The 26,752-nt window shown below is 41.3% G+C and overlaps 1 protein-coding gene across 1 annotated transcript; it reads left to right on the top strand.

Annotated features, from left to right (window-relative positions):
- Positions 1-3,181: 3,181 nt before the first annotated feature.
- syt11a (synaptotagmin XIa) lies at positions 3,182-19,178 on the top strand. The gene is made up of 5 exons (XM_071910592.1): positions 3,182-3,188; positions 3,572-4,269; positions 4,829-5,056; positions 17,944-18,064; positions 18,868-19,178. The coding sequence occupies exons 1-5, from the start codon at positions 3,182-3,184 to the stop codon at positions 19,176-19,178; spliced, it is 1,365 nt and encodes a 454-aa protein (XP_071766693.1).
- The last annotated feature ends 7,574 nt before the right edge of the window (positions 19,179-26,752 follow it).

Below are 26,752 nucleotides of genomic sequence, written 5' to 3'. Positions count from 1 at the left end.
GTTCTTGTCTTTGTCTCTGGCCTGACCAGGCACCCCATCTCCACACTCCCCTGCACATCCCAACGATCAACACATGGTATCTAGTTATGATGCAGGGTACCTCTGACACACAAAACCCTCCCTTTTCACTTCGATCATTTTTTTTGCCCTCTCTCCATCCATCACAGTGCCGATTCCAAACAGTAGTTGTGATTTATGTCACAGTGGCTGGTGTAGAGTGACAGGCCTCATTCAGTCCCTGTGGTGAAATACAGTGTGGGACCAGTGCCATTTCTCCTCGTATACCTTCTCTTGGGCAAGGACACATTTCAAAGAAGCCTACTGTTGTGTCATAGAGCTATGAGATATGAGCATTGATTTACCTCATTATGTTGATGTCAGAAAAAAAGATTGATTTAAATCCTTCCGTTTTGCATCCGGGTCTTGATTCAGCCTGAAGGGGCTTATTGTGTAAAAATAAGCACCTCACTGTCCATTATCCTGCTTATTGCATGGCTACTAGCTAAAGACATTAATAAAGAAAATCATTTTGTATTATTAATGACTGCTCTTGAAGACCACGGCGTTGTGGTAAAATACAAAGAAGAGAAAAAAAGTAAGAAAAAGTAAGAACAAGAGAGAGAGACAAAGACAAAGAAGAAGGAAACTGGGTGTGGCCGCATTCTCATATAACTAGACCTCTTTCAGGAATCTTGTAGTAGAGGACTTTATACGCGATATGGTTTCTGCTAAATATGGGAGAGCAATGGATTTTAAATAGCTAAAAGACACAGACCTTTTTTTTATTAAAAGAAATGTTAGAAACTTTTAACAATTTTCTGGGGAGAATTCAATACCATGGCTGGAGGAGACTCATGAGAGACTCTATAATATAGAAGAGAATCCTTGGATTGTGACAATTCTTGGAAATAAACTCAGAGAAGAATGCTGCTCTGGCATCTTTAAGCCCTTGACGTCAGAAATGGATGCAAGTCAGTGTTGTGCTGTTGCTGTGGATGTGGGGAAGAGGAGGACAAATTCAGCAGAGACAGAGACAGAAAGAGAGAGGCAAATACAATTGGTCTGAATGAATTATGCACAACATAATCTGATCATAAAGGAAGACAGGGAAGCCAAGAGAAAGAGGCTTTGTAATGGCAACAAGCCTATTGTTTATGGCAGAACAACATGCTCTCTGCTTCGTTAATTTATCGCTGGAAATGAGTCAGTGAATGAACGCTGGAATGATGCTGATAGGAATTTGGAAAGACTTTTAGGCTTGTCAATGCCACTGCATATATCATAGCCAACATGGCAAATCTGCTCTTTTCGGTCCTGATCAGGTAGGTGGCTTTTTGAAAAAAGCCATATAAAGTTTAAAAACACACCCTAGTGAAGTATTATTTCAGTCAGGAAGGCTACGTAAATCATTCATTCATTCATTCATGCTTTCTCTTTACCCAGAGTTGGCAAACACTCTCCCCCTTTTTTCCAGAGAACCAATCAGAGTTAGCCGTCACTTCCCTCTCTTCTTCAGAGAGCCAATCGTCTAAGTGACGGGAGTATAAACATGTCACCTACAATGCTATTGTGCTACTCACAGAACTATGCTGTATGCTGCTGTCACTCCAGTCACTGTGCTTTCTTTCGTCCCTCCTCCACCCCATCACCACCAGTGTCCAGGCTCCAGAGGAACTCCCCACGGGGGCGGGGCTTCCTAATTCCTACGTCCATCCCGGATGTACTCCTAACTTCACGAATGGGAGGAGTTCCTCCATGGAGCTTACGCCAAAGTTTCCATCATGTTTCATGTCATAAATAAAGTTTTTCATTTGAGCATTCATCCTAGTCTCTCCTGATTGAATTGTTGTTGTCAGCATATACCCCGCACATGATACAGAATTCCTGCGTCCACATGTTTCTGCCAAGCCCCTAAGATCCTCCATTTAGCTGTTCCATGGTCGCATCGTGCTTCCAAGCGTGACCACGCCTTTGCTGTGACAACGCCAACCCCATGGAATGACCTAACCCCTTACAATCAAATTGTCCAATTCCATCAATGTATTTAAAAAAATGTTTGAGATCCTACCTTTTCTCCAAGGCTTTTCTTTGTGACTGATCCCTAACTTTGTCCATCTTGTTTTGCTTTTTTTCTGCATGTCTTTACTTTGTAAAGACATGCATGCTTTGGTTTGTTGTTGATTTGCTTTCTCTTTTCTCTTTGATTTTCTTTTGTCCTGTTTGTATTCCCCACCTTGTAAAGCACAAACTAGCTTTGTATTTAAAATGCTATATAAATAAATTGACATTGACATTGATGATTTATATCAGATATATACTAAATGTTTGTAGTGTTTTCAGGTAATTTGCCCTCTCTGTAAAACAAGGCTTCTAACAAATAGCAAATAGTTATCAACAATGAATGAAATTCACTGTTGCATATTAAGTGCATTGAAATTTATCATTAGGATTCCCAAGAGTTATTGGTTCAGGAGATTGCACCCATATTCCATCACCACAGCCCTGGGGGGACATGAAGGGGACTTTGTGGATTTAAAATCTTTTCACAGCCTCAATGTGATGACAAAACACTGTATTAATGAAAAGTATACTGTGCCTTAATGACAGGGCAGTAATACTGTAAGCCTATTTATTTACGCATTTACACTATCTGAAATTTTCCTCCTGCAATCTTCTCTAGCCTTGGCAACAGCAACAGTGTTGCTTTTCACTGTTACAATGTGTTTGTATAGCTCATATTTCTTCATTATAATAGTTTGTTCTTGAGAGAAGAACACAATAGTAATCCATTTCTTTCCCATACTTCCCACTTTTACAGTCAACTATTATTATTATTTTTTTTTTATGTTCTGTTTGTGTGCTTATATTTCCTTTTCCCTGCTGAATCCTATTACTTTTGCAGCTGCAACAACCTCATTTCCCCATGGGGATCAATAAAGTTACATCTATGCTGCTCTGGATCTGTCCACACTCATATAGCTGGATTTGAAAATCCTGAATTGATAGAGCGAGTTGATAACCAGCTTCATGAGACTGTTTGGTTTCCATGCCACTTTATCCACATGGGTTTGTGAACAACAGCGTAAGATGCCATTGCAGCTGACTGGGTTCAAACATTGTGATTTCCAACAAAGTCCTGCGAAGAGCACTGTGTTTACTTTTTCGTCTGTAACTGGGTGATATGCCGGGTATTTAAAATGTAGATGTACAATTTTTATTATTAATAATAATAATAATAATAATAATAATAATAATAATAACAATAATAATGACAAACAAATCTGTACTATTTTATTTTCAAATATTTTATTAATTTTCCTCTCGTCAATCGTCAAATTTCTAGCTATGACCAAAAATGTACCTGGAATTTTTTTTATAATACAGTGATAATTAATAATGCAAATATAAATGTATACCAACTTTTGAAACAGGCTGTATTTGTGAGTACTGTCAGCCTTGTTGTGTCTTCTGATCTAGGCTCATTCAATGTGACATACTAAATTCAAATTCTAACAATGTTTTGAGTCATTCTACATTTTATGAACCACTGCTCTCCTCTCCCCCTTCCTAGAGGTGTCGCCAGTGTTGGCGGGCTTCCTCGGTGCGGGGGTCCTGGTGGTCTCAGTCACTGTGGCGATCTTCCTCTGGACCTACTGCCAGCGGCGCTACCGCCGACTGACAGGCAGCTACAAGCTCCAATCAGGGCTCTGCGACCCTCCGGTGGATCCGCCTTACAAGTTCATTCACATGCTGAAGGGCATCAGCATCTATCCGGAGACACTGAGCAACAAGAAAATTGTTCGCGTCGGGCGACGAGCGGGACCCTTTCGAAATGGAGTCTCTGGAGCCAAATGGAGTCACGGTGGTGAGAGAGGAAGGGGGAGGTCACTGTTGGTGGATGCCGACCCTGAGGTGGGCCCATTCAACAGCTCTACCAATTTGACCCATCTGCATCCCCCTGCCTATGGCCAGCCGCGGCCAGAGAGAGCGCTGCCCATCCGGGCCGACTACTGTTGCCTGGACAACAGCAGCATCACCGGCTGTGACGCCAGCAAGACCGCATCACCCTTCACCCCAGCAGACAACACCAACACGCCGCCCACCACCCTGGGAACGCTCATCCTGGCCGTGGATTACAACTTCCCCAAGAAGGCCCTGGTGGTGACCATTGTAGGGGCCCAGGGGTTGCCGGCAGTGGACGAGCAGGCGGGCAGCTCTGACCCCTATGTAAAGATGACCATCCTGCCAGAGAAGAAGCACCGTGTCAAGGTCAGCCTGCTTCCTGTCAACGTTTTCACTCTGAAATCACCCTTCTTTCTTTCTCGTGTTTTGGTCCTCTATGGTGTATTAAAAGGGTTTAATTCCAAAACACTTGTCCACAAAAATGATACCTGAAAGTCATTATTGCATATTTAAAAAATATAGATAGTTCCAGCTTCAAAATGTTGCTCTTTTTCTAGGCAGAGGTCTTGAAATAGCTAATCACATAAATGTGTTTCCACAATGAGTTTTAATGGCATCAATAATTTTACTAGAATAGGTGAAACTTTTTCCACATATCTTTCGTTTAGAATAAAATACATAAATATAAAGTGAATAAATAGGACCTGTGTAAATGATCTGATCCAAAATATGCTATTAGTCAAACATTATTTTAGTGTTCTTTGTGCTTCTCTTACTATATATGTTACAACATGTATAGATTCTGTGCTGAGAAAGTATGTGATTCATACAGAAATTATTTAGAGCAATTGCATGTTGACATTATATGCCTTTAGTGGTAAATACTTTGTTTGATTAAAAGTAAATGTGCATCTGCTTTGCTCAGACTCGTGTGCTGAGGAAGACCTTGGAGCCGGTGTTCGATGAGACCTTCACCTTCTATGGAATAGCCTACAGCTCACTGGCCGACCTCACGCTGCACTTCCTAGTACTAAGCTTTGATAGGTACGCCCGTGATGATGTGATCGGGGAGGCAGCGGTACCATTGGCAGGGTTGGATCCCAGTACTGGACGAGTCCACATCAGCCAGAACATCACCAAGAGGCATATCCAGGTGAGGAGACTCCTTCTCCGCACGTAACACCTTGACCCCATTTACATCTGGTATTAAAGCAATATTCCACTTAGTTTTACATGGGGGTTATTCAGCACTTGACCGCCATGAAAACCATGGCTGTGCTATGCCGAAGTAGTCGGCGTAGCGCACTTCGTAGTCCGAATGCTACGAGTTTGTAGCGTTCGGACTTTTACTTTCCATTCGTTTGAATGATGCCACAAAAATAGCCTAAAAACTGGCATTTAACATGTTCGTGAACATATTCAACAACAGATCCCACTACTGTGATTTTCAATGGACCTTTGGTCCGGCGTTTTACAACATAATTCGCCAAATTCGCCAAAAACCTTTATTTTTAAATACAAATTTTTGTGTAAACCAAGAATAGAAATGCAAAATGAGGACAGACCAATTACTGCTTTATTGTCTTAAAAGCAGGATCTGTTGTTGAATCTGTTCACAAACGTGTTAAATGTAAGTTTTCAGGCTATTTTCATGGCCTCATTCAAACGCTGCAAACTCGTCTAGCTGCATCCGATCTTGGTGAGTACTTTATATTCTGGTTTTCATGGCCGTCAAATAACCCTCATGTTAAAACTAAGTGGAATATTGCTTTAAAGTACAAACCGTATCTGCATATCTTCATCGTAGGTAGAACCGTCATGACCATAGGTAGAAACGTCATTAACATGTGTGTCACCACAGGTAGAAACATCATCACTGCCGGTATAAATGTCATTGCAGTGGATAGAAACATAATCACCGTGGGAAGAAACATAATCACCCTGGGTAGAAACGTCATCACTGCGGGTACAAACACCATCAAGGAGGGTAGAAATGTTATCGGCACGGGTAGAAACGTCACCACCACCTTTAAAATATTCATCCAAGGCACTGAAAGTTTGTTTGCTTTTTTAATGTGCAATTTTATCAAGAACTACTGAACAGATATCATTAACCTTATCAATCATTATCAAATTATCATTATCAAAAACATTATCAAATCATATCATTACATTTACTATCACTGGAGAGCCAATATCAGCTGTCGAGGAGATGAAGGCTTCAGAGAATTTAACAGCAGAGGTAGTGTTAAAAATGCGTGAGCGTACTTGTTTGTGCATATTTATAGAGTGGTTAAGAAGCACAGTTTCAAACATAATGCATTTGTGATCAGTAACACAAACATCTTTACAGGGGCACATTATATATAGGCAAATCTTGGGATAGTACAAGATCAGGGGTGTGGCCCTTAACATGTGTGGGCCCAGTGATAACACAGGCCAAATTAAAAGACTCAGTGACATTTGAAAACTCAGTCGGGGCAGCAGACATGACATGCATTGAAATCACTCAATATAAGGATTTTATCATATTTAGGCGTTATCAAGGACAGTAGCTCTGAAAATGTGTTCAGAAAACCAGTAACAGTTTTAGGGGAGATTAAAATACACAAAATCTGAAATTTGCCTTGAATAAAGTAAACAAGAGATTCAAATGATCTGTTAATCTAGTTGGGTGGAGGTAAGAGTAGCCAGGGGGGCAGGCTCCTATAAGAGGAGTAAAACACAGCCAAGATTCACTGATCATAAAAACATCTAGATCATTAGATGTAATAAAACCATGACAGGTCTTGAACTACAGGAGGGATCTGGCACCTGATTTTATCCACCTTTTCTATTAAATAATTTTAAAACTCCTAGCCAATATCAGGGGAGGCATCAGAAATGGAGCTGGAGGAGCAGCTGGTGGAACCCTGAAGTTGTGGGAATTCTTAGCAATAAGTATTTTGATCTGGCATATTTCACAGCATTCTGGCAAGCCGACATTAGATCCTTTAAAATGTGTAAATACATTTGCAATTTATTTTTGAGTCCGACTTTTAGTTAGGGGTTGCTGTTTTCTCAAACATTTCACAAAAACATGTCTCCATTAGAGACATTAAACCATCTATGTGTGAGAAATGTGTAAGAAAATGAAGTTGTTTTGCATAAATTTCTGACATGTTATACATACTGTAGCTCTTGATACTGGAAGTTCATATTGAGGGAATACTCCCCGGTATTGGCCCAATATCCTATATATTACCTGAATTGTAGAATTGCTCCCTGTCACCTACATTCCTCTGACCAGACTATGGGAAAAACTGTTGGACTACACTGATAAGCACTGATAAGTATTAGGTGATAACATTTCTTATTTCTCATGTATGACGCCATTTTCTATGTTGATTCTCTGCCAACTGTCTCTATGGATATATAATGGTTACTCCTAACAGGTCAAGGGTCATAATGTAGTTGTTGGTAGGGAAGTGTAGATCTCATCAGAAAGAGGAGAGGAGGAATGTGAAGGGGAAATTTATCCATGTAGAACCAAAGGAAACAGAGGACAAACACAGGAGGGACTGAGAGAACAGGGAGGACAGTGATGGATAAATAGACGCTTTTATTCAATTAATCTGTTTGTTTTATACAGGACGTGAGAGGCAAATGGTGGGACTGAGAGACAGAGAAAGGCAGGGACAGAAATGTGCCTGCTTGAATGTAAATGTGTGTGTGTGTATCTTAGAGCTTGATGGAGAGAGAAACAGACAGAAAGAGTAATGTTAAAGGGCAGCCTAGCAGCCTCCTCTATTGCTTTGTTTTTGGCAAGCAAATAATCTTATACACTGGGCACACACACACACACTCTGGTACTTACCTGTTAAAACACACACACCTGGAGTTGCTGCCACCACATTCTGAAAGAATTTCATTCTCTTGGTTTTAATGGTTACTATTAGTGTCCCATGGTCTAAATGCTGTTACTTTAATTACTATCAGTTGTTGTTGGGTTGTTGTTGACGCTTCAGACGCTGATACCAATGCAATGCATGAGGCTGTGAAGGCCAATGGCCTAAGAGGCCACAGAGGGGGCCAGGCAATCTTCTGGTATGCGAATCACATGACCCAGCCAGTGTAGATGTAATTTGGCCAACTCGCCGTCCATGCAAGTGTAGTTGGTGTTAGTGAGGATGTCGTTGTATGGTATGGTCCTCCCAGGGTAGCCCAGAAACTGGCCATGGCCAGAAACTTGAGAGGTACACCAAGCTTTGAGAGTTGTTTCCACAATATCATGCGATTGATGGTTTTAAAAGCCTTGGTAAGATCAATAAAGTTTCAGGTAGCACGTTTTCTGTGATGTGCGCCGTTAGATGATGTAACATGATCTTTGCCAAGACTTTACTGGCGACAGTGAGGAGGGAGAGGCCTCAGCTATTTCCGCAAACAGCCCTGTCTCGCTTCTGTTTGTAGATTACTAGAATATTGGTATCTTTCCATTCCTGATGGAGCTTTCCAGATTGCCAGATGTTGCAAATGAGAAGGTGCAGCCGCCTTGTGAGGAGATGGCCTCCAGACTTCAGGATTTCTGCAGAGATCCCATCTGGTCCAGCACTTTTATTGTTTTGGAGTTCTCTGACAGCTTTGGTTACTTCAGAGTACTGAGGAGAACCGCTGAGGGGTGTCAAGTTGGAGGACAGGTTGAAGTTCAGGGAGTGAGTCTAGGATATTAGGGTTGACTGGGTTAGAGGATGGAGAGACTTACAAAATGCTCAGCCCAGTGGTCAAGAACCTGCTGCTGGTCCTTAGGAAGGTATTGCCATCTAGGGAGCGGACTGGTGTATTTACCTGCCTCCTGGAGCCGTATAGGGCCTTGATGGCATTATAGAATCCTTGGGTTGTGTTGGAGTCTGTGAGGCACTGAATTTCCGTAGACTTTTGGACCCACCAGTGGTCCTCCATCTAGCGGAGAGCAAGCTGGACCTTGGCTCTGGTCTGGGAATAGGAGGATCTCAGTGTCTGGGATTAGGCTTAGTCAGGAGGGCTTTGTGGGCTTCATGTTTGACTTGTAGAAGTTGGTGAATGCCGGGTGTATCATGATCAAACCAGTCCACGTGGCGCTTTGTGGTGAATCCAACTGCTTCAGTAAATGATCAGAGGGATTGAGAAGAGCTTTGCAGTTTAGTTTTTTGTTGGGAGGTTTCCATGGATGACAAGGTTGTATCTCCATGCAGAGTTTGGATCTGATCATATGATGATCGGTCCAACAATCACGCATGGCCCCATGCATGGCCCCACGCATGGCGTGACGAGCATCTCCTTTTGGTCCTGCTGTCGGACAATGATGTAATCCAGGAAGTGCCAGTGTTTAGAGCAGGGATGCTGCCAGGAGGTCTTAACTTGTTTTTCATTTGGAAGATGGTGTTGGTCACAATGAGGTGGTGTTCTGAGCAGAGGGAGACAAGCCAGAGCCCATTGCTGTTCTTTTTCCCCACTTTTTGCCAATTACCTTTTTCCAAATGTGATGGTCAGAGCCCACTCAAGCATTGAAATCTCCCAGGATGAGGACTTCGTCTGTATAGGGTGTCCTTTGGATAGCAGAGTCGAGGAGTGTAGGCGCTTATGAGGGTGGCAAAACCCTTAGCAAGTGGTATTCACCATGTCATCAGTCTTTGCTTGCGCAAAGGAGGAAGATTAGGGTGAGTGTAGGGGTGCACAGCCATACACCCATCATCCTCGCTCTCCCAGCTGGATTCCAGTGGCATAAGAGACTCACTCACCGTCAACTGACAAGGGTTGCAGGAGACTGCTGGAGATCAGGGGCCGTATTCACAAAACATCTTAAGGCTAAAAGTAGCTCCCAACTTGCTGATTTAGGAGAAACTCCTAAAAATAATGGGCGTGTCAGTCCTAATTTTAGGACTCCTAAATTTTTGGTCTAAGAGTATTTCACAAAGCGTTTTAGCGCTAAAACCAGCTCCTAAATCTGTGAAAAGTTAGGGGTAGTCAAGAGGACTCCTAAGTCACTAAGACCAAATCACAAACAATCCTAAAATGGCTGCTGCCGGCAATCCGCCTCGTAATCGGGTCAACATTTTAGAAACATTTAATGATACTGAGCTTTTAAAAAGGTATCACCTTAATCGCGAGGGTATTATAATCATAGTCTCTGCCCTTGCCTGAGACTGCAAAGAATACCAGCGCTTTTCACACTCATCGGTGGTTCTGGACAGAAGTGGGAAAGCCGCATTCATTTGCAAGCATATATTTTCCCACGCTTCTTTTTTGGTTTTTGAAGTTATCCCAACTCCAAATTTTCCTTTTAATAATGTCCTTCCTTTCATGCACAAGTTGGGCAAGAAGTAAAAGCTGTTCTTGTGTCCAGTTTGGTTTTCGTTTTCGTTTGCACAATGTAGCATCACATGTCTTACTATCAGCCATGGTTATTCTAGTCTGATAATTAAAAGGCTGCTTATATGAATATCCGCTAATTGTTTAACGAGCTGCCAGACATGTAAGAGGCTGACAGTTAACTGCACATATACTTGACTAGTCATTATTCTTTGTTTCATGTTAAATCAGTGACAGCCTACATTTTTATTTTAAAATCTTTATTTGAATATGGCAACATGATACCTCCTACAGTATTTCTATGATGAATTCACTGACAGAGACCCATCCCCTATCAGCCAATCACTGTTTCATGAAACACGACATCATCCATAGCAATGAGGTCAACCCTGCCCTTTCTCTTAGCTTAAGATTTCTCCCCATTCCTTAGTAAAATTTGGTCTTAGCAGCTTCGTGAATAGGTTTTAAGAGGAAACTCTTAGCTAGTAACTTTTAGTGCTATTTGGGAGTCCTCCTAGTGGTAAGATAAAATGTTTTGTGAATACGGCCCCTAGTTTGTTGGAATCCACCTGTATGTGCCCCCTCTCCCCTCGCAGATTTGTCTTCAGGGTTGTCTCCCCTAGCCAAGGTGCCTGTCTGAGGCTTACCCACTCAGCAGTGGGGCAGTGGTTGGTAGGTGGTGCGTACCTCTGCGGACCACTGCAGTTCCGAGATCCCCTACTGGGGTTGCAAAATACCAGTTACCATGGGCTGCCACGTGGAGGCACAGTAGGAGTCTTGGCAATCGAGAGGCTCTTTACTGACAGGGAAGAATTAAGGCCCTGACACACCAAATCGATATCAAAGAACCAGCGGCGACGAAGGCCGACTGTTGCGTCGCCTCATGTCGCCTGTGTCTGGTCCAAAAAGTTGCACTTGAACACACCGCAAAGACTACAGCCAACGGCCAACTAGCACATACGTTCTGCGCCTGCGTGAGGGGAAATAACTCTCCATACCAGCAGGTGGCGGTAGTCTGTATTCGTCATTCAAAAAGGGAAACCGGAAGACCTAGGACTGCGGATATACAAACCGTAAACAAAGCAGCATTTGCTTACCATTTTCACACCACTCTCGCTCATCACAGACGGTTTCGCTACTTCTAATCGAGAATATGTCTGATAAGATATAATATTTGCGTATTGGAATAGAGATGGAGAATGGAGAAGAGCCTTCTGTGTGTGCCCTCTTGACTTCGTCGTTTGCTTGCTTTCGTCACTTCCGTTTCTCTTCTCGTGCCAATCAGAGTGATCTCTCTCACCGACGGGCTCCGCCGCCGATTCAACATGCTCAATCGGCCGAAAAGCCGCCGACAGGGGTCCGACTAGTGCCAACGGTGCGAGACACACCGCAGAAACTAGGGACACAGACGCTTACCGATGGCCTGAGATTGGCCGACGGCCGACCGTCGGCCTGGTGTGTCAGGGCCTTTACACACTTGGCTTCCTTTTCACCCATAGGCTAGTCAGCGGCAGTGTAGTCAGTAGGCGGTAGCACGCAGGTAAGAAAGCAGATTAAGCAAGCAGATTGGCATGAACCTAATGCTGAAAAAGCAGCTGCACTAGACGCATCACATCACCCTGTGGCTATCAAGCCACCAGCACGCACACACACGGGCACACGCACACGGACACACGCACACACACGCACACACACACACACACACACACACACACACACACACAGTAACATTGTCAGTGTATGAGTGGTGCTGGACAGTGTGTGCCTATTGATTGTATGTCCATTAGGAGATGCAACAGGAAGACAATTATCTGCATCAGCAGGAAGCAAGAGCAAGAACCTTTATTAGACTGTTAGACATCATGGAGGGGGGATTATATTATATCACAGTAAATGCACAGCACTCAGTTTAATGTGAGCCACACCCAGCACAATCTTCGTGAGAGACACAAGGGAGTGTGTGTGTGTGTGTCTGTCAGTTCATTCCATTTTGTACTGATGAGCCAGAAGCCTTTAGGACAGGCGAAAAAGCAAGGTAAACAGCACCCCTTATAACAAGCCATTCTAACCAGTAGATGTGTTATTGTGCTTGCCAGCAAGGCATCTACATCAAGATCTGTAAGTAGAAAATACAAAATATAGCATTGAGAAAACTCAAACGTGTTACAACCTCATCACATCTTCTCACCTAATATGCACATTCAGTTCGTAAAATACTTTATTTATAATGAAGATTGACCCAAGCAACTGCTGATGGACACTCAACTATCAATTTTCATTAAACTTGTTTACAATAATCCTTCCATTTCAAATACAATATCATAAATTAGATTATCAATATATGTTGCTGTTGACTTGTAACATCTTTCTGCAATCCTTTGTCTCAATAAGTGGTGCTGCTTCAAGGTTAGAGTTTTTTCTGGATCCATATAAACACTTAGTTATGTTATCAGCCAAGAGTGCTCATAGCTGTTAAGCATATAGTGAGCACTAAGCTACTTTTCCCTGGTTTCAGCAGCTCAGCATATAGTGACAATCTTACACAGATCAGTGTTTCCCACAGAATTCAAATGTATTTGTGGTGGTAGGTGGGTTGGCAAAGGGGGGGGGGGGGGGGGTGGGGGTGGGGGGGGGGGGATCCTGGATGACTGAAAAATTGACTGAAAAAATTGTTCCATTTGTCAAACAAATAACTAACCTGTATATATCTAAAGTACTTTGTGTCAAAGATAACATAACTTCAAAATATTAACAGTGCTTCACTGTTCTGTTTGTTGCTTGCTTTTGTCTACAAGGTGAAGAATAGAAATGAGACCCCTTTTAATCTGCTTTTCTGCCCCTCTGCCCTGCTACATCTCTCTGTGCTGTCAGTTTCACCTGTATCTTTACATCGTTAAATTACTAGCCTTTGACATTATTATCTACTCTGTCCTCTGGTCCAGACTGTCCCTGCTCCTCCTCAGGACGAGTCCTTTTCCTTCTTTGAAAATATTTTTCAATATTAATCTGGATTGAGGGAGCAAACATTCAGAGTCAGAGTTAAAAAGTTAATATTAACGTTATCAGTCCACTCAGTGGATACTGACTAGCAGCTAGGCTATACAGCGTGCTAATCTCGGAAACTCAGCTGGATTCCGAGTAACGTTAACTGTTAGTTCTTCTTTTCGGGAATTCAGTCAGCCGTTGTCTTGGCATGGAAAAAAAATATCCCTCACGAGTGTGCAGTGGGAGGCGAACAGACGGGTCCGGTGAGAGAGCGAGTGAGCGAGAGAGAGAGAGAGAGACAGAGACCGAGCAACAGAGAGAGAGAGGGGGAGCAACAGAGAGAGCAAGCGAGAGAGAGAGCGAGAGACAGAGAAAGAGAGAGAGCGAGAGAGAGAGATCGCGTGGAGCAATTAGGGGCTGAGCGAATCAATGCACTACACGTAGTTCTACGATTAAATAGTGAAAAAAAAGAAAATTTGTGGCGGTCAGTGCTGATATTGTGGCGGCCCGCCACAAAGTTTTCTGTGTGTGGGAAACCCTGGAGGGGTAGAGCGAGGGGAGATTGTCCACTAGTTAATCGATAGCGGATGGCGTCGTTCTCTCGGACGGATAAAAAAATAAAAATAAAAAATGCTAAAATGGGTTGCCAAATATACTTTGGCGGCCATTAATATACCTGGGCGGCCCGCCCAAGTAAAGTCTATGTGTGGGAAACACTGCAGATGTCCTGGTATTGATTATTCATCTGACCACCCTCAAATGAATACTGTATATGCATTATATGCACAGCAAACATACAGACACACACACACACACACCTCATAGATCCACAGGGCTTCCATTATGCAAGGGTCTGCAGCCGGAAAACCATTTCATGCGTATTCCTCTCTAGAGATCAATGGGCCTAAAGAGAGAATTTCATCTCACACCATTTCATACCGCCCAGACTTTAGATTAGTTTACACTTTTACTCTCTCATCCCTTCACTACTTCACTACTCTCTCTCCAGCTTATCTCCCTTCTCTAAACCCTGAATTCCTCTTCTATGCCTCTCTCCACCATCCTCTACCTTATCTCTCCTCTTTGGTGAAAGTAAAGGCTGGAAAATTTAATTCCACCTTCCTTTTGCTGCAACTTGAAGTACTTCAGGATCATGATGGGACTGATCTACTAGGAGACAGGATGGGGCTGGAAGAGAGAGATTGCAATCCAATTAAAGCAATTCCTGATAGATAATAATATATTCTTGCAAGTATTGGAATGGGTTGAATTTGCGTTAATTATCATGATTGCAAAAATACAAATACCTGGAGGTACTGCTAATTGTACAGCGATGTGAAATTGCTGCAGAGCTCCTGTTTGGCAATTGCTGTCAAAAATGTCACATCAAAGCCAAGATTATAGCCTGTAAAGTAGGGCTGCAACAAATATTCAAGAAATTCAAACCCTCACAAAATGATCAATTTTTGAATAGTCTTATATTCTGTTTTGCTACTGATCACCTACATTGGGTGATCCACCATTGAAGTAAGTAATCTATGATTTTTATCGACCGCTATTGGCAACCCGTGGGAATTAGAACAACATCAACAGGTCTCTGGTACAGCTTGTGGTAGCCTATAACTGACTCTAATAATAAAGTCACATTTTCACAATAGACAGGAGTAACCTAGCTAACTAGAGCAGAGGTCCAACAGAGACGTCTAGTGATTTGCTTTTTTTGTCTTGAGAACAAAATGTGTTGCAATGCCAGTCGTTTATTTATTGTTTTTGAAAAGCTTAATACTTTTGATTTATTTGACTTATATTTAGCTGACAGATTACACTGTATATAACTTTTCCAATGCATTTTGCATTTTTCCAATAAATTGTGCTACCCTGATGTGGGGGAAAAATGTGTTCTTGATCATAAATCATTTTAATATTCCATTTAATATTATGTTAAAATGTAACATTTTATTGGATTTTACATTGAATGTAGCCCTACTGTCAAGTGCTAGAAGTCAACACTTGAAAAGTGTAATTTGGCAAAGTGAACCACGTATGCCTACCAAGACTTAAGATCTTTGCTGGGAATGACGTAGTGTAAGAGTAAACTGACCGTAGAACAGCTTCTTCTTATATAATGCCTGTTCCCATGGCTGCAAATAAGACCAGGCACGCAGTTCTGTTGGTAAAATGAGAATTAATGAAAAAGCATCTGCATCACAGCCTGGCAGACACACTGCAGACAGTAAAGTCTCTCTCTCTCTCTCTCTCTCTCTCTCTCTCTCTCTCTCTCTCTCTCTCTCTCTGTGCATTCTGTGTTTTCTCCATTCTAAAGTTCAGGCTGCCTCCCACGTTGTGTTGCTATGGTGACATCTAGGAGCAGTGGAGGAATGAGAGAGAGAGACAGAGACCGTGAAAGAGACAGAAAGAAAAAGAGAGACATAGAGGGAAAAAGACCACAACCAACTAGGTCTAATTCTTATTAAAGGGGCATTAAGTAATTTAGACTTTTATCAGCCTCTGTCTGACCAGTAAGAATTGCAACAACATTGACAGACAGATTGATAGAGCTCACGGTGGCCTGTAATTGACACAAACAATAAAGAGACATTTTCACAATTCAGAGGAGTAAGCTAGCTAATTGGAGCAGAGATCCAACAGTATAGTGAAGAGGAAATATATTGCCATGCTAAATACTGGAATAATAATGCTACTTTGTCAGTTGCTTTTTTGGTTTGAGAACAAAATATGTTGCAATGCTTGCAATCCACCATTAAGGTCATTGATTACTTAACACTAGGCCTGTGTGGATATGATCATTTCATAGTATGACTATCTTGGCCAAAATTATCATGATATACAATATTATCTCAATAATTATTAAAAAGATGAAAACCTTAAAATCAGTACTGTAATATGCTTAAATTATGTAGCATGTTAGCTTAACATGATTGCAAGATACCCAACGTTAGCAAAAGCAACTAGCAGTAGCTATGCTAGCAACAAGCCAAGGCCACTGTGACAGCAGCAGCATGTGGATTTATAGGCCTATATATATATATTTATTTTATTTTTTTTAAATAAGGTTTGACATGTATAGTGTTGGCAATATTTCAACTTACCTTGCGTTCTTTGTACTGTGACAGGTGGTGGTTATGGATATGGGTAAATAAGAACCAGCCCAACAGCGTCATAGAGAAGTTGTGTAGAAACACATAAACATAATCATGGCTGGTCCCATCCCTACACAGGGCTTAAAGACCTCCGGCCAGGTGCCAGATTTCCGGCATATGGACGTTTTAGATTCAGAAACTATTTTCGACAAAAATAAAACAAAAAAAAAACTCACTCCACGTGGGTTTTTGTTTTTGATGCGTTTTATCCAATCATATTCAGCGAAGCAAAGCAATATTTTACATTTAGCAATGGAATGCGAGCAAGTTTTTTTTTTATCCAATTAACAGCAAGCTACTTTCTATCACAATGTAGCACCGAATCCGTGGTAAAAAAAACAAACGGCGATAGGCATGGATTGAATAAACGGGTGGAGACGGGAAACCGTTTGACACTTGGTGCGACAAATTAAGGGAACCGGGTGTTTGTTCTGCACTGTGTGCTCAACCAGCAGAAAGAAAGTGCTCTTTCCACATGAGGTAAATCCCAGACACAACGCCGCTATGCGCGCACTCCGATATCTGACCACACCGGGAGCGACAGTTACAGCTGCCGCTCCAGCGGCAATGACAGACCTGAACGTGATCTGTCTTTCACAATTTACAATCGTCATTCAGCATAAAAATGTGGCATTGCTTTGGCTGTTCTCTACAGAGCTCCACAGGGGTCACCTGGTAAGAAAAAAATAATTGATGTGGAAATCCATACGAGCACCAATTGGTAAACCGCGCATGGCTCCATGCGCATGGAATAGTAAACCATGTGCATGGATTAGTAAACCGTGCCCTCGAATTAGTAATCAGTGCGCACGGAGTCCTAAACCATGCCCGCGGATTAGTAGACCGTGCACACGGATTTGTAATATGTATATGATAACGTCAAACAGGGACACCACAGCGGCCCACAAAGTTGCATATACAATTTAACATGCTTTTTCTACAAGCATGATTTATAGGGAGTAAATAGGTTTCATATTGTCACCAAAACACACATCGGATCATAAATTAGACCTACTGATGTGATTAATCAATGGTTATGGTTCACATATGGTCTAGGTGCCTAATGGCTATTACAGCTCACTATATGTGTGCCAAGCTGTGTGTAATGGCTCTGGCTCACTGTATATAGGCCTAAAAGTCCCTCTTTGATGTTGTCAACGTAGATATTACAAATCTGTGCGCATGGTTTACTAATCCGTGGGCACGGAGTAAATGGTAAGAAAACCGTACCCACTGATTTCCGCATCATTTTTTTTTTGTACCAGGTGACCCCTGGGGGGCTCCACAGTTATCCTTATTGCACTAGGTTTATAGATTAATAATGCTGTGTGTTGAATATTCATTCATTCAGCACAGAAATGTGTCAATTGTTTTCGTTGTTCTTGTTATTGGACTAGTTTTATAGAGAAATAGAGAAATAAATGGTGCAATGGTGCAGTGTGCTGACTGTTGAACGTTTTTTTGCTTTAAGCCCTGAGCCTACATAATACCCCTTTAAGTGGATAGAGAAAACAAATTAATGCCATTTTGTATACAAGGTAACAGTGTGTGGTTGTGTATTCTACAGAGTGTGAGCAGAGGAGAGCTGCTGGTGTCTCTCTCCTATCAGCCCGACACTCACAGACTCAACCTACTGGTGATGAAGGCCAAACACCTACCCAGCATGGACATCACCGGCCTGTCAGGGAGTGAGTCTCTCTCTCACGCACACACACACACACACACACACACACACAATCACTCACACACACTTGCACACATATCAAGGGACACACACACACTGTACACGGCAAGGGATGTGCACGCACAAGCATACACACACATCAAGTGACAGACACACATTTTCTCACAAATGTTTCTTTTCTTCTGCCATAATTTTGTCGGAAAGCAGGAGCTGCATCAACAGATGGACAAAAACAGCTCTGTTTATTGCATGATTAATGTAGTAGCCATCTAAATGATATCCAAGCGTTACAGAATGATAGAGCAAGGGCTTCTTCTTTCTTCTTTCTTCTTTCACTAACAGCAGCCTCAATAGACCAGAATGCAATGCAGCCACAAGACGTTATATTTTCAGTAAAGAACGGGGCCACTATTAGACATGCCCCAATGTTCATGAATTTAGTTGGCTAGCTAGCTATATTTATATAGCCATACGCCCACCTTTGATTGAAAGAAACAAGTTCACGCCCCTTCTCTGGGGGTTGTTGAAAGGCATTCTGGGAAACGCAGGAAATCAGTAACTGAAGTAGAAGTAGATGGGGCAGGTGGGTAGACCAAAAAAGTAGACACTCTACACAAATGCAGTGAACATCAATTGATGATATCTACCATATAAGAGTATCCCAGGGTGGATTTTTCCTTTAAAAGGCCAACTGAAAGATGATGGTTTGGGACACCAGTAAATGATGAACTCACATGAATGTCTATCATAAGGTCTGATGCCCCAACACACACACACACTCATACTGTCCACTCTTTTCCTCCCCAGACCCATATGTAAAGGTGAATGTGTACTATGGCCGCAAGCGCATCGCTAAGAAGAAAACGCATGTGAAGAAATGTACGCTCAACCCAGTCTTCAATGAGTCCTTCATCCTGGAGGTTCCAGCTGAGCTGCTGGCCGACGTCTCGGTGGAGTTCCTCGTGGTGGACTTCGACCGGACCGCCAAGAACGAGGTGGTGGGTCGGCTGGTGCTGGGCGGCCAGAGCCCCATGCCTATGGGCATCACCCACTGGCGGGAGGTATGCGACAACCCCAGACGGCAGATCGCCAAGTGGCACAACCTGGACGAGTATTAGAACTACTTCGAAAAATGCTAATAAGTGGTAATCCGCGATGCCCTTCTTTTTTTTTTTTTTTTTTGGCACCTTTTGTTGGTGCTAAGCGATCATTGCTGTGGTGTTTTTGCACTGCACTTCCTAGAGATCAGCCCAGTACTGTACTGTACTGCCATTACTGTTAATGAAGTTTGAGTTTCTATAGGTGGCTCATGCTAACTATCCAGTTCTTCTTATATTTATTCCAAACAAACCAGAAACATAAAATGCATCACTTCCTGTGTGCCAGAGGATTTTTCCTAGGAAAGACCTACCAGATATCGAGTGTTTAGAACAACAAATGAGCTGGCTATGGGTTCAATCACTATTGTGTTATATCAATTGGCAATAGAGAGTAGGAAGATATTTATTTATTTGAAAATATCGTGGATTATTACTTTGAAACTTCAAAATGGCACAGAGTTGGTGGTCTTATCCCACAAAGCCATCCTGACTCCATAGGCCCTTATTAACATAACACTTTAATGAAGATTGAAAAGAAACCCACAGCTCTGTGATACAAGTGAAAGCACACCTCAACCCTGGCATCAACTCAAAGGACCTTCAGAAGAGGACCAGACTCAACAACCAAACAAACAACGATGAGACTTCTTGAAATTAATCATTACTGACTTGAATATGTACATATGTACTGGAATGTACCAACAAAAATTTGCATTTACAGACTGTTACCCATTTCAATTTGGCTCTGCGAATAGGATGTGTATGCTAGTGGCGGTTGATGAGATTAGTCTAAACAGAATTCATATTAAGATCAGAAAGATCACACCCTCTGGCTCCCACTCCACATACGCATAATATAGTATACTACTTACTTGCATGTCTAAACAAATGAAGAAAAACACATTGGTAACATAAAACACTGAGGCCCAGATTCACGAAGTGTTTGCGTAAGGAAGAGCGCTATATTACCAAAATGACCAAAATCAGAAAGCCAATAGCATGGCTAACCATGTGCGATGAGTGGAAAGCTGCCTAATAGTGCTGGTCAAAAAAATAAAGCCTCTATGCCTGTCATGGCCATGCATATGCAAATTCTATGTACTGTAAATATCATTATTTTGTCCACATAATAGTTATTTGTAGGCAAGGCCATGCAAATTGAGATTTCACCCAATTCACTAAGACTTCACAACAGCTCCCCCAAATTATTGTAGCACATATAAGATCCAATGAAAGGTGATGTAAAGACTTTGAACAGAGGTTGTCCATTCAGATTGGCTGCTATCATTGGCTGCAAGATGTAAGCATCGTTCCCAGCAAGTCAGGCAAGCAAGGGAGAGAGTTTTCTCTCCTCGAATCTCAGACCAGATCCAGTTGCATAAAGCTAGTTTAAGACTGGTCTAAGCCTTAGACCGGTCTTAGATTCTCAGGTTGGACTAGGCTAATTAAGACTGTCTGTTACTTAAATATTAAGACTGACTTATTTTGAGGTAGGAAAGTTAGCCACCTTCTTGAGTTAAGAACTTTGTTGCTATGGCAACAAGTCGGCCTAAATGTCACAGTGGGAAGTTTAAATACTATTTCATAAAAGATGGCAAATCTCTGGTTTTTGGAAAGAGCCTGAAGAAGAGAGAGAGTCTTGAGAGACAGAAACATTAGAGATCTACAACAATCAAGAAGTAGTATGAACAGGTAAATATTGTCTATAGCAAGTTTGACTTAAGGTCACATTTAAGTCTAAGACTAGGTCTATCTTTATGCAACTGGCCCCTGATCAGGGAAAGCTCCAATTATAAAGGGGCTTTAGAGCACAAGGGTGCTAGCCTTGGTGGATTAGTCTAATAGCTGGACCACGCTATTCACGCTTGCAATTGATAATGAAGGGACTGTTTGCTTGCGCAGTGCTCTTTTTATTGACTTGATTTGCATGAATTTGTTAGTGAACAAGACGGAAACTCTCCACTCTTAGCTCAAGCAACTGAGACACAAAAACAGCGCAAATTGCCTCACAACGCAATCTTAGTGTATCTGGACCGCAGTGTTCTGCTTTTATCTCTTTGTATAAAATATCTATGGTTTCGTCTCTATTTTGAGGGAAACGCTGGACTTCATGAAGTGTTGAACGATATGACTTTGGGGGTGGTGGAGTATCTTACAAAGGATATAGTATGTTGTGGAATGCTATCAAACACTGACAACTTGGAGCAGTTGGCTCATAAATCTAGTTTTTTGTTATGTGTGGTTGGTACATCATAGTCGACTATGAAATGCTGTAATATAGGACGTTTTCATGGAATTGACCTATAATGATTCCGCCTTTCTTGAAATGATGTATCTTCAGCTCACATATGGGTAACACCGTTTATGAAGCTCTTAAATAATACATTTGGTGCATGAGTGAGAGCTGTTTCATGAAACTGACTGGAGTTCGAGATAGCTCCCCCCCTCCCATTTTATTTTAAGATGGACAAAATGGAGGTGCTAGCAACTGTAGCTGCATTGTCTCAACATATAAAGTGCATCGGTTGAATCTATCCCTGTCAGTAGATTGAGAGTCCAGTACAGAACCATATAGCTCCAGGCAATCAGACCTTGTTGTCTCAATCAGTTACCAAATCTCCCAGTAATAGCCGTGCTGTGGTGGCTGATGTTTGAGCTTCATATTTTACATTTCACCAGTCCGTATTTATGCCCAGTGGGTGAGAGAGCTCGTTTTTACCTGCAGAGATTTCACATCCAAATGGATCTTGGTGATGGCGCCAGAGTGTTTGCTCTGTCTCTAGTGCTTGCACTTTGCTTCACCTTCATTTTGTCAGCAGTGAGCTTCCAAACTGCAGTTTATGCTGTGTTCATGTCATATGGGAAGAAGCGGCAGAACAGGATGACATCTCGTTGCTACAATTTGGGAGCGTTCTCGTTGGAATGCCCACATCCAAAATGCATTTATGAATTTAAAATCAACTATAAATGAACTGCATCAGATATTGCTCGCTTTTCATAAGCAGAGTTGGTTATTTTAGTATGAATATAACTGATAATTTAGATTTTTATTATGTTGGACAGCTGACATCGGTGGATTCACTTCACATGTTTGCCGTCTGTGTTACAGCAATTTAAATGGGAGATATCAGAGCACAGAGTGAATGAATGGATAGAACGGTCTTTCCCATTCAAATCAACGTCCCTGGATGGTCGGAGTGGCGGCCATTTTTATGTGTACCGTTGGGCTAGCTTCCGTATAAACCGACGGCTTGGTTATGCAGTAAGGACTAAAGCAGTGGAAAACTGGCATTGCAGCTGTATTAAGTTGTGGCACCACTAGGTGGAGCTCATTTACAAGCTGCTGCTGTCTTTTTAAGTAGCTCATAAATTCTCTGCACAGTTAGTGGAAGTTAATCTGTTTCAGCAGATATCTGTTAGCTTCTTCTCTACTGAATGTACGCTAAGCCATAGTTTATATTAAGTAAAGTTGTTGATGCTTAACAGCTAGGTTTGCTAATATGCTGATTTTGACCAGAAGAGCTTGCCAGAGAAGCACAGTCTTTGATAAAGCTGTAAGCTATAACCTCGTCGCTAACGTCAGCTTTCAGTTGAGTTTTGACAGTTTGCGAAGCACTCATGTAACAGACACGTCTGCACAGTTCTCAAGCAACTGTGACACACCTTAAAATAGCCACCATTTTATGCTGTATTTGCCAAATTACCATGACAAACAGTGGAAGGACCGTTCTATCCATTCAAGCTCTGTATATCAGAGCCTACAAAAAAATCCCACATATCCTACGCATAATTAGCACTAAGAGGCAGACATGAATGTTTTTTCCCAGTCATCAGCTATTATTTAGACATGACATAAACAGGGCATTAACCATCAACCAAGGTCAGAGCCAGGTCAGTTTGGACTAGACACTCCATGCCCTTGCAATAGCTACAGATTTTACTGTATGTGTGGACACAGTTCAGCTAAATGCACGCACGTCCACTATTTGAGCCTCTCTACTATTATAGCTTTTCAATGACCCTCTAAAGTGAAGTGAAACTTTCTAGTGAAGTGAATCATTACCACCAAAAAGCATTGAATAGATTATTCTCATGTGTTCTTGGTCAAAATATCAATATAATAATAACTGGTAGCGTACAGCATTAATAGCATTGATAGCGGTTTTAATGTGTGTTTGTGTCGTCAAAGCAACTTCAGGGATGCAGTAAACAACTGATCTCTTCATTATAGATAAAGTAGTACATATTCTCATATCCTGCACTTTGAACAGTGGCTTTTTGTGACTGCTGGCCCTCTGAAAAGCAATCCTTTTTTTTTTTTGTTTCGTCACTTACTGATAATTCACTTTTTAAAGCCATGAACGTAATCCTTTTTTTTTGCTCTGTTTTGCTACTTTTTTGAAAACTTGTAAATAGTGAAATTGTGCAATTTTATTCAAATTTATCAAAATGACATTACCAAATGACGGTGACAATGACTTTTTTTCCCTTCCCAGCCCAAAAAATACGTTTATGCCTTGATTTTGTGTTTCGTTTATAATGTGAGAAATTATAGCTCAAGATCTGGCTAATATACACAGACGTTTTATGGACAAATATATTCAAAATCCATCCAACTTTCATAATCAAATCATAATGGAAGCCTGTAGTGTAGTGGGGGTGACAGTGTTTCAACATACTCTAATTATGGACTAGATTTTTGAACATCATTCTCACATCTGTGTTCCATGCGAGCAGTTATGTTCTGACTCAGTGTGTTCTCACTCAGCAGCTATAAAAAATATTCACCCCCTTGACTTTTTGCACATTTTCTTGTGCTACAATATTAGTCGAAAATAAATTTATTTCAGAGTCTTGTCTATCAAGAAATGTATTTCAAATATATAATTCCAACAACAGAAAAATCTAGTTTGTAAAAGTATTCACCCCTTTTACTCATTTGAGCTATATGGTGTCACTGGCCAAATTTTGTGTTCTTTTAGAAATTACCATATCACATGTAAACTGCAGTCAGTGCCGATCAATACTAAAATTATTTCCAGCTACTGTAAGCACTTCCCTTTTCTATACAGCACAGAGTTCACTATCAAGTTTCATGTGTCATCTCTGAGCCCAACCAAAATTAGATAGTCTATCTTTGTTAACCTCTGTGTTGCTGCTCTTTCCCAGAAACCCTGTGTTACAGCTGTTAATATAATAACTTCGCATTAACATAATAATCCATTAATGTAATAACAATTTGCAGTTAACAATGTGATAATCCTGTAGTAAATTTCCCAATAATGTAATAACGGTTACCTATTGTTAACACAGTAGCTTTATCCCTGGTCATAGTTATTGTGTTTTATTACATTAACATAGACCTTCCACACATATTCATCCCTCTTTCAGATGTAGCACCATAGTTAATAACCACATTTGAGAATGGGTGATAGTTGTGTATTCAATTTTGACTATTATTATCAGTTCAGTTGTTACATTTTTGAAAAATCAACATTTCAGCTTTCTGTTATTAGGTAACTTTTATTACATTATTGGAAAATGTATCACATTAGCAGAATTATTACACTATTAACTGCCAATTGTTTTTACATCACTAGTTTATTATGTTAACGAAAAGTTATTGGATTAACAGATGTCACACCCCTGTAAAAAGTGTCTTTATTATATTGAGAAATGGAAATGACCCAGTGGAGGGAAAAAGATGTTAGTTCCTCAAGCACTAAAAGTCAGGCGTGTTGCTTCTTGCTGTAGATATATTCACTTTGGTGATGCTCCCACCTCTCTCTCGTTCCTGGTCTTGGTTCTCCTCTCCTGTTCACACTCCTCCTTCCATCCCTCTCTTTCACTGTTGTATGTTGTACAGACAAAGGGAGGGGTGAACGAAAATAGAAACAAAAAAAACCAAAAAAAAAAACAGATTTGATTGGTTACAACTGATCTGTAGCCTCTCCAGTCATTGTTTTATAGGTGAAATGCAAATAAAGAAGAGTATCTCTGAACTGTGTTGCACCTGCATAATGCTACTGACTCCATGCTGAATACATTACACTAATGCTGACTTGTATGTTGGATTTGTTAACACAATGAACGTGCAAAATAAAAAAAACTCACAAACTGTCACCCTACTTTGGCTTAGTGTTTTTCTCTTTCTCTTGCATGCAAACACGCAGACTTAGATGTGCACACATGCACGCACACACACACACATGCATAAATTCTTCTTCTTCCATAAATCATAAATCTTCCATAAATTCTTCCATAAATCATGCAAACCAGGGATGGGCTGGTGGGCTCTGGTTGGAATGAAAACATGCAGATTCTAGGGCCTCCATGGTAGGGGAGAGCAGGGCATGTTGTCACACTTTTTACTCATTGGTGTATTTCTCAGTAGTGCCTTACTACTGAGATACAATATATATTTTTATAGCTAGATTAAGGTCTTCTCTAAAAATGGCATTTTTACATTTTGAATAATTTACTGGAAGAAAAAGTTGTTAGTGATGAAATACCACTTGACAACTTGTGACAATTTACCCCATGTCAGGGCATGTTGTCACATAGACAAGTGTGCTGTGTTTGTGCACATAATTCCATTTCCTCTGAAGTATATATAAAATAATGACATGAAAAACATACTCTTGTATTGAAAACAACATATTTAATCTGGGTCTGGGTCAGGGGTTCCTCAACATTTTCATGTAACAGTAACCCCCAAATAGGCACACATTACCACTGACCCCTATTTGATCGGATTTATAGTGCGTTCATGGTGGGAAAGTCAGACATTCAGGACTTAAAAGTCAGCTGCTAAAGCTGCATTGCTTTCACATGCTATTTTGTCAGAAAATCAAACCCGGATGACACACAATGAACAAACATGGATTTCCTGCAGCTTAACAAGCTAATTGCCGAACTTCATTCAAACAAATGAGGTTAGTCTGAACTACGGACTTGCAATGAAGGTGCATGGGTATGTGTTTTCTTACTGTTGACTGGCACAAAACTATTTTTTCGCCTTATTGAGGTGAAAGGTCACCATTGCGTCCTAACTCAGAAACTTGGGTAGCACAATTTTCTGAGTTTCCGACTTAATCATCCAACTGCGCATTCATGTGAAATTTCCAAGGAGGAAAATCGTTTTTCCAATATATCCGATAGCACATAAATGCACAATTACCCTGCATTCAAGTGATGTCGGGTCGTACTTCTCTCTCAGTCAGGAATACGTCACAACTCGGCCATCCGAGTAGTTCAAGGTCACATGCTTTATGGTGCTTTATTGGGTTTCCTCAACTGTTTACACACATTTCCAGCCTTCTAGGCTAACGTTAGCAATCTAGCTAGCGATAGCCTAGCTAGCAAGCAATCTTCGGCTATTTCAGGGGATTGTGAATGTAAATACCACAGGAAATGGAATGCACTATAGTTGTCAAGGAATATCCATGTCTTTTAAATTTGTAATTGTGGTTCATTTTCGGCTTTATTGTATGAAATTGCTCATGTTCACGTCTGTGCTGTTTAGCCATGTTGGAAAGAGCGTCACAACTTGGCCAATTCGTGCTGCATCTACAATCCATATTTCTTAAACT

The sequence above is a fragment of the Centroberyx gerrardi genome, chromosome 19 (assembly GCF_048128805.1).
Source record: "Centroberyx gerrardi isolate f3 chromosome 19, fCenGer3.hap1.cur.20231027, whole genome shotgun sequence".
NCBI classification, from domain to species: domain Eukaryota; kingdom Metazoa; phylum Chordata; class Actinopteri; order Beryciformes; family Berycidae; genus Centroberyx; species Centroberyx gerrardi.
Note: the sequence above shows the minus strand (reverse complement) of the source record. Positions and strands in the feature narration are given on the sequence as shown.

Excerpts from the sequence above, each read along its gene's own strand:
- syt11a (XM_071910592.1), top strand. Across the intron at positions 4,270-4,828 it reads AGAAGAAGCACCGTGTCAAG|ACTCGTGTGCTGAGGAAGAC; the intron begins GTCAGCCTGCTT and ends TGCTTTGCTCAG. Across the intron at positions 18,065-18,867 it reads CATCACCGGCCTGTCAGGGA|ACCCATATGTAAAGGTGAAT; the intron begins GTGAGTCTCTCT and ends TTTCCTCCCCAG.